The following is a 9,426-nucleotide window of genomic DNA, read 5'->3' as shown; positions in this document are numbered from 1 at the left end:
GAGGTAATAAAAAATCAATCGGTCCATCATAGTACAGTCCAAATAAAATGAATCATGAATTCTTATTTGAATGACCAAAACTACTGGACCTGATTAGGGCTGCAACTAGCTGTTATTTGCATTATCGATTGATCTGATGATCATTTTCTCCATGAATCGATGAGTGGTTGAATGACGCTGAAGCTAAAGACATCACTACATGACAGAAAAAAATATCTTGTGCCCACAACCCAAAGATACTTTATATAGAGTTTACTATCATAGTAGACTAAAGAAACCAGAAATTACTCACATTTGAGAAGCAGTTCGAAATTGATTTAATAGTTGACAACTGATCTGGAATCTGCTCTGGAAACCAGTGTTTGCACTGGCAAACTGGAAAGAACTTTGGGTCAACAAGAGAACAAGCGAGTGTGCTAACAACCATGGCTGACTCTGATAGGCTAAGATACCCGTCAGTCAAGCACTGCCCAATCATATCTCTGTATAGGAATAGCTCACACGAGTTGCTGGAAATCACCCTGAGGAATTAGGAATTAGTTCTTTCTTGATTTTGTATTTCAAGAGAGATAGACGTTTTTCAGTAAGACTGACTGTGGTGTATCGTTTTGACTCAAAAGACTGCCCCCAAAAGCTGAAACGCAGTGGGAAAAACTGAGTACACCGGGCTGGAGCGAAACTAACCTTCTCTGCATCCAGTCCAAACCGGTCTCGCTCCCAAGTCGTTAAATACTGCGGCTTGGTCGGTGACCCTCTGCTTAAAATACGACACTGCAGGTATCCCTGAACAGTTATTTCAGGCTCACCGTCGAAGTCAGGTGATGTGGTATAGTTGGTATCGATGTGCAAAGTCCGCATATGGAAGTGGTGGGGTGGACGGATAGCAAACGCAGGACTTTAACCCAGGAGGCTGCTGTTCGTGTCCTGTTTGAAACCAAAAGTAAAGATGTTAGTGTAAAGTAGTTAACGCACGTAGCATACTTAATTTACGTCAGTTACGATCTTTTCCTAAACCCAACCAGGTACCTTCTCTGCCTAAACCTAACCCAACTGCGACTGTTTTACAACGTTAACTACGCAAGCTTTATTTTAAAAGTTTAACCAGACATAGCATATTTATTCTTACTAACTTGACCGCGTATCTGCATGTCCAGAAATGACACTACAGGGGTTCAGTGGCATATATATATATATATAATTTTTTTCTTTTTCGACAAGTTGAGTGTGAGAATGTGTTGTCCAGTCAGCTCTCAGGGCTCACCCACCCAGTGGCGCAGGAATGCCCAAATCCATCTCACCTTCCTCACAGTGGGTGCGCCAGACGGCACGGCAGGATGGAACCACGTTCCCTCTCTGCCTCCAGCTGCTCCACACATGCCACCGTGACAAAAATGTCACACGGTCCAATTTTTTTTGTAGATTCTCGACTTGATTATGAACCTTTCTGGGTGTCTTCAGGCTCCGCTGGCTGTGCAGCATTCGTTCCGGTAGAGACAGGCAGGCTGGAAATTGAGTTTGAAAACCATAACTCTTAGCACCTGGCCAAGCAGCTTTAAGCCTCTTATTTTAGTGATGAATTGCCCTATCACCTCTCGCCCACATGTGCACACACATACAGGTTTACTGTATATTATGGCCATTTTGTGACATGACACAGCAGAAACCTTATTGTGCCTTTGAATGCAAAGAGAAAGTGCAAGTTTTCTTAGCATAAGTCAGATGAATTTTGAATGTTTTGCTTGACAACTCAGTGATGCTGAACTGCCGACATTCTTCATACTGGATTTTTTTTGAGTTGAATAAATCACTTTGTCATTATAGCTTGCAACAACAATGAGTTTTACACCTGTTTGATGTCATAGGTAGTGTTAAAGCTGCAGTTGGTACTTTTTATAAAAATATATTATATTTTGTCATATTTGCTGAATTTCTCACTATATCCTAACAGTAGAACATGATAATTTGTGATAATATCTGGTTCCTCTGGCTCATTCTCAGCTCCTAATGGCATTTGCAAAAACCCACCGGGCTTGAACGAAAACAACCAATCAGAGCCGAGAAATAAATAAAGATGCTTTGGGGTTTGAGGCTTGAAGATTGTTCAGTCTTATCCCCAGAGACCCAAAGCGTCTGTATTTGTCGCCCTGGGAATGAGACTAAACAAGCAGCTATCTTCCTTGGCTCTGATTGGCTGTTTTCATCCCGGCCCGGTTGATTCTTGCAGATGCCATTAGGGGCGCTAGAACGAGCCAGAGCAACCTGATTTCTTCACAGATGATCTGTCTCATGTATGATTGTCAGGATATAGTGTAAGTTTCAGCAAATATGACAAAAAATAGTTCTATAAAAACGACCTACTGCAGCTTTAAATGATTGATTTTTATTAGAATGAAATTGTAGCTGTCAGACTCAGAGATCCATCAGTCTGCAGTTTATCTGTAAACCGCACACCACTCCTGACACAAACCATAAACAGAAACTGAAACATGCAGTAGGTTTTGTGTGGTGCTTATTTCATTGTGACTTGTTACACACTAAAGCAGAAAAAGCTTCCAGTCAGCAGGCTCACCCACGAAACACCAGGCCAACTGCCAAAAAAGTATTGATGAACCATACAAGACCTGTTTATGAAGCACTTTCAAAAATACCCATGCTCATCCAGTTACAGATTTTCTTTTTTTTGTACACTTCTATATTTGATCTCTTAAATAAACAGTCATACTGGACGTAAATAAAATACTGTATTATACTGACAGAACTGCGAGTGAAATCAGGTAATATTTGACCCAAGAATAAGTTAAAAATCTGACCAAACATTTCTAACCTTCAGACGTGGATAGTTTTTGATATATGGACACAGTCCAGTACTCCAATATTGAGCTCCATACCCAGTCCAAAATGACCATATGGCTGACTTTCTAAAAATGGTTTCAAATGATTAACGCCCTGTTCAAATTCACAACAGGACAGTTAAACACTTAAGGAAATGTAAAATGCTACATGGCCATATTTGAATATTTTATATTCTGTGTTTATCTTTAAAATATAAGAAAAAAAAAGTAGTGCAAGATGAATATTTAAAGAGAAATGCAGTTATTAAAGTTAAATTGAAGTTAAGGATTGGTACTCTGTATTGCAGATAGAGTTGAAGTTTCAGAATCTGTAGTTGGATCAGTGCATCTCTAGTACAGCGTTATCATAACCGATCGATGGCCAGAGCTACAAAAATACAACCCAAGATGTAACAGACCATACCTTTCCTCAACACAACACAAGCTCTGGCACAAGAACTTTGCCTAAATCTAAAATTGGTAATATTGAGCATTGTATTGAGCAACCTAGTTAGAGACAGACTGTGGTTTATTAACATTCTTACTACATACAAACCCAGCAGCATCTCCGCTTCACCTTTAGATAAGCGGAGTGCAGATTTTGTGGGTCGGAGCTGGAATGTGGAGGCCTGCAGCCAGATTTCACAGAGCAGGAAGCAGTCAACCGACCAGCTCTACTGAGCTCAGTCAGACGCCGCCGTGTTGCTGCACGCTCCGCTCAGCTGGAATTTTACACTCGACTCTGACTAAGTCAACATGATGGTTTGATTTGATACAGCCAAACCTGGCAATGTAACTAAAACGGCACTAATTATATGACAATGGAAACTAAATCAGAGAGACACTTTGATATAAATCTCACTCTTGGTTTCTGCTTTTTGGAAAGTTCTGACAGTGTTTCTGCTACTAATATAGATTCTAAAACTCAAAACTATCTATCTATTATTTATTTTGCTGTGTTTTTTTAACATTCTCTCTGTCCCTGAAGGTGGGTGCTCGGCCCGGGTGGTGATGGTGTCTCCCGGTCCGTTAATTCGGGTGCAGGATCAGCCGGTCTCAATCAGATGTGATGTCCAAGAATATGGGGGACCTCGTGAGCAGGTAAGTGTCTTTTATACCTCCATATCACATCTGGGTGAGCGTGATCTTCCTGTAGCAGACCTACCAGACTCTTGACAAAACTAGTCATTTTACCTAGCAGATGATTGTAAATCACAGTCCAACGTGGACAGAATCAAACAAACGTCTTTCCAACAATCACCAAAGTTGAAATAAATCCTTAATTATTAAAATGGCCACAAGACGGTCCACTATGGCTTGTTTTTGCCACTGACAGGCTCAGGTTGTCATTCTAAGTTTCTGACAACACTAAGGGAAGGATCCCTACAGAGATAGACCTTTAGTTTAACCAGCAACAGCCGTAATGTCTCTGTTGCTCGCCACCAGACTCCATAGACAAAAACTGTGATTTTACCTCGCAGATCATCGAAACATCGTCGGAAAGAGAATAGAACTCACCAAAACTCTCATTCTTAGTCTTTCACCAACTCTGGTTTGGTTGCAAAAGATCCTTAATTCACAGACATAGATGAGAAATGCCAGTTTCAGTCACTCTACTCAGTTGGAAATGAAGGAACTCTGATGCATGCTGCTTTGTACCACTCAGGGTCTGAACCTTTTCTGCAATGCTCTTAGGTCCCAGAATTCCCTGCAATTAGAATACTGTTTAGTTGTCATGTAAATTTGTTTGTCTTTCGTTATAAAGAACATGGAAGGAGCTCCAAATGGATTATGAAATAGTTGTAGCTCAAGTTTGTTCTATTAAACAGACCTTCAAAAGGACTGTGATGTTGGTTCTGACCACTTGTTTCTTACTACGTCTTACTTACGTCTCTTTCTAAAGGAGTTGAACACTCTCATGCTCAAATATTTCAAATTTATTCAGTCAGCAGCACAATTTTGCACTTTTATTTAAGTACACTGCACAAATATATCTGGCACTCATTATTATCCCACTTTGTCCTGCAGGATTTCGAGTGGATGATGTCCAGGGACCAGACCGATAAAGACAAATCGACAAAGATAATCTCCACCTTTGACGCAAGCTACTCCCACCCGTCGCTCAGCAAACGCGTCGCGTCCGGCGACATCTCGGTGGTGCGGCTCCAGGACAACGAGGTGGAGCTGAAGATAGCGGAGGTGAAGGAGACGGACGCCGGTTTCTACTGGTGCCTAACGCCGAGTACCGACTCCGTCATCAGCGGCAACTACGAGGCTCAGGTCCAACTCACTGGTACGGGAGAGGTGTGCGTGTGCGTCTGCGTGTGCGTGTCAATGCGACTTAGTGTCTCATGATCTAAATCCTGTTTCCAGGGCTAGTTGTCATAACTGTGTTTTCCAGTGTGTTTGGTTGTATATGAAGCTAGCTGGATATAATGGTTCATTTAACAGCTACCCCCATGACTTACTAATGCTCTACTGACCATGTATATACAGTACATCCTCCCTCACACACACACTCACACACTCACTCCTGCTGGTTTTAGACAATTACTGGCTTATAACTTGGCTTTCGCACAGACACTCAACACACCATGCACACCTCAACACATTTGTACACTCACAGTCGTGGTGGGGAGCAGATGTCACGTGGGAGTACTTGGCTTCTGTCAAAGGAGGTCCAGGGAGAGAGAGATTTGGGCAGTGAAACACAAAGGCTGAGAAAAGAATATAAATACCATCATATGACTTACAATGAAAGCACTCCACGGGGACAAATGTTAAATAACACGGTTCTCTAGTAATAAGGGAGCTATAATGAGTGGGAGGGCTGTGTATTGGCTTTAATCTGACAATAAGTATCCCGATACAGTGGTTACGTTTCAATCCTTTGCAATATATTGCGATACTGTAAGCGAGAAAATATATTGCCATTTTTTTTTAAAAATTATATAATTTTTAACTTTAGTTAGATACACTTCCTACAGTTGATAATAGTTTTTAGAATTTTGTACACCAAGATGTGGGAGGAGTAGCACACACTTTTAGCAACCTTACAAACTATGTTGCTGTTAGCGTATTTAGCATCTGTCAGTGTCCGTCATACAGCTTGTAACTAGGGAGGCACGGATCTGATCGGCTGGATTGCTCATTAGGCAGATCCGGTAGTGGCCAAAAACATTTGCTGATCCACTCTTTTGCTGCGGTGAGCCATTTTACTGGCTTGGGTCGTTATCGCTACAAAATAATATTAAACAATTCTGTCTGAAATAACAGCTGTAAAGATCCCCCCCTTGCCTCAGTGAGTAAGAGCTTCACATAAAATCACATAAAGCTAGAAGGACACTCTGAGAGCGTAGACCTCCACCAAGGTCATCTGTCCCCCTCTGCTGCTGCTGCTGTGATTCACTGCCTGTGGGTACCGCTGGTAGAGAGAGGAGTGTCCGCCGTCTCAGCCAGCAGCTGAGTTTACAAGCATTTGCCAAATTGAAAGTTCCGTGGGAAACTAGGGAACAGTTAGCTTGTTGGTAAAGGTTTGCTGGAGTTTTCCTCAAAGTTACTTCACTGCACGATGAATTCAGTTCATTTTGCCATCGGGAAGTATAAAATAAGTCATTTATCCCCCCTGTGATTCAGATCCACTCCAAAATGCAGTCCCTCCAGGAAGTTGCAATCACAGCAATTAACGCAAATTCGAATTTGACCAATCATCGTGGTTTCCTGCAAGTTTCACCAATCATCGCTAAACGTTGAACCTTACGCCACCGAACTACTGCAGATTTTATTCTCACAGGAACAAGTTGTAACTTTGTACTTACTAGCCAGTTCTTTTGTTACTTCCTAATAACTGTGGTTTGGTAAATACCAGGTAATTAGCGCACTGTAAAATAAAGAGCTACCAGTTCAGGTATTCTTTGTAAGGGTTCCCCATGTGTTTCCACTCACATACAAAGGAGCTCTGTTCAGAAATTATATTCTGGTTACCTCGGATCAACTACATAGCTCACTGTGTACTGTTTTAATTTGGACTATTTTCTGACACAGAAACAGAGGGAAAGCGAGAAACCCATATTCAGCATTTTCCTTTGAATTTAATTGGGTTTTGACTCAGTTATCCAATCAGTAATTACACATATATTGGAGACGGTACCGTTTTAAATCCACTGTTAACCCAAGCCCAAACACACGGGGTATTTTCTATACATAAGAGGAGTTCGAGGAACATTTTCTGCTCTGAACCTTAAAATTTGAGCGATGAAGTCACAAAGACGGATTGTCTGACAGCAGGTTAGTTAGCTCCATAATGCACCATCATGTTCAGCTGCTCTCTGCTTCCCAGCACGGGTCCCCAGACACCTTGTTAAATTTAGACCTGAATTAACTAGGCAGCGCTGTTTATGTGCCAGAGAGATTGCGTCGTGTGTATGTAGAGCGTATGTATTAGTGAGCTGTGTATTTTGTAGCGCGCGAAGTGGAGAATGTGTGTGTGTGAACGAGACTGTCAGGCGTTAACAGAGATGATGAGTTAGATTTGCTGCCGGAGGGTCTATACCAGTCGAGACTTGTGCACCACGTTCATCAGCGCTCACACACCCCTGGACACGCACGCGCACTGCCCCACTGAGGCTGTTTGGTTATGTAAGAAGCCAGTGAAGTACAGGTCGCTGAGGGTTTGAAAACTCCTTTCAGGCTAATTTTAATTGATAGAGCAAAACGCACGATTATTCGCACTGCCACAGACATTCACATCACTGCAGCACAGCAGTGGTACTGAATACTCCTCCACTATGAGTCTCATTGGTGTCCAGTAGTGTCCTGGTACATCCACACTTTATAAGGATTCCAATGAAAGTGCTTTAACCCTCTGAACTCGACGCAAATCTTTTTTTCTCAGTCATAACACACTCCGATCTGAAGACACAGACATGCAGACACTCCTGGAGTCGGAGGGTAGCGCGACCCGACAGACGTGGGGCGTCAAGAATGAAAATGGGTGACGACAAGACCATAGCTTGTCAGAATTGGGAACAGTGGGAACAACTCGGTCACCTATTTGGAAACACCGAAAAAAATCTGAGATGTGGGGGCGATACAGAGGTCTGGAACAAAACTTTTAATAAGGCTCAGAATATCCCATCATGGTTCTTATATCCCTGACACTCTATCCATTCAACGTGTTGAAAACCTGTGGTGCAACTGATGGCATTTCTGACTTAAAAAAAAAAAGGTTAAAATTACAAAAAGCCTCTGAACATGGATAAAGTGATGGATTATGATTTCCTGGAGAAGTAGATTTCCTGCCGGCTCTGACCTGGTGGCTCACACATTCCTGTCCTGCTGGACCACATCAGTCTTTATTGGACAACTTATCATATCAGGAGATATAGCTCTGTTTTTGGTAACTCCCAGCCTGTCAGTGCAAACACTTGACAATTGACCCCTCCTTAGTCCCGCCCCTTTTGGCTCTGTGCTGAGTTGAGCAAGCCTCAGTCAACTTTCTGCTTTCCTATCCATATGCTGAGTGCTAGGCTATGTTGAAAAGACACCCACATTTTGAAGATGGTTAAAAGATAAAAGCGACAAGTAGTCACATCTTAAATGAGCTAATGTTAATTTTGATATAAGTTAACTAGTTGATTAGCTAGCATTTTGGCAACAACAGTTGTCAGATATAAATGGCTAGCTAACAATTGATGTAGATTAGCTGGCTAGTTAGCAAGTATTTTTCTCTGTAGCTAACTATGCCACTTTTATCTTTTAACCATCTTCCAAAGGTGGGTTGGTCGTTTCACAAGGACGTGCCAGCACATGCAGCAGTTATCTAGATAGGCACGCAAAGAAGGAACAAGCTGAGGCGCTCAACTGGTGAGCACAAGCAAAAAAGGGGCGGGACTTAGGAAATTAAATTGCTAATGATGTTTTCACAGGGTGATGGCATCATTATAAAAAAAACAGACTGGATGAAGTCATGAGACATTCCACTCTGTTCGTCCATTAGTCATTTGTCCGTCACGGCTTCCTTTTAAATTAGCCTTTTTATTTAGCTTCTAAAGCTGAGATGAGCAGTTTTTTTTTTTTTCTTTCTTTCCCACAGGACGTGAATGTGTCATGAACGTAATTCCCACAATGCACAGCCTCATACTTCTCATTCCCAGCCATCTGCCACTTCTTGGATTCATTTGTAACACGGCTATTAGCTTCCAGAAGGGATTATTCACCATTTATGTAAAGTATTTTGGAATGAAACTTCAACCTCAAAAGAGTTTAGAGCTGCGATTACTGTATTACTGTTTGTAAGGGGATGAAATATCATACCTGAAGTCAGTGTAGCATATGTGGACCCTCACTCATAATTCACTTTTTTTGATGGCATTTTGTTATCTCATATGTAAAGAATCAAAATAAGTCTGCAGTGATAAAACAGAGGCTGTTTGTGTTTAGCAGTCATCCAACAACACTGAGCCTGCCACTCAGTTTTATTATTAACCCCCTGTGTCTTCACTACCGACATGCCATTCATCAAAGCATGTAATGTCTTTTCTTTTACTTTCCCTGTTGAGAAAAGAAGAGGTAAAACTTAATTTTATTGTTATTA

The 9,426-nt window shown here is 41.7% G+C and overlaps 1 protein-coding gene across 1 annotated transcript in view; it reads left to right on the top strand.

Annotated features, from left to right (window-relative positions):
• LOC118340171 (immunoglobulin superfamily member 8-like) overlaps positions 1-9,426 on the top strand; it is a 17,340-nt gene that overhangs the window by 2,679 nt on the left and 5,235 nt on the right. The window contains exons 2-3 of the mRNA XM_035678042.1: positions 3,820-3,932; positions 4,860-5,135. Coding sequence (XP_035533935.1) covers positions 3,820-3,932; positions 4,860-5,135 — 389 coding nt within the window. The remainder of the gene's footprint in view (positions 1-3,819; positions 3,933-4,859; positions 5,136-9,426) is intronic.

Source organism: Morone saxatilis, unplaced genomic scaffold (genome assembly GCF_004916995.1).
Source record: "Morone saxatilis isolate NCDOM2014 unplaced genomic scaffold, NCSU_SB_2.0 Contig6, whole genome shotgun sequence".
NCBI classification, from domain to species: domain Eukaryota; kingdom Metazoa; phylum Chordata; class Actinopteri; family Moronidae; genus Morone; species Morone saxatilis.
Note: the sequence above shows the minus strand (reverse complement) of the source record. Positions and strands in the feature narration are given on the sequence as shown.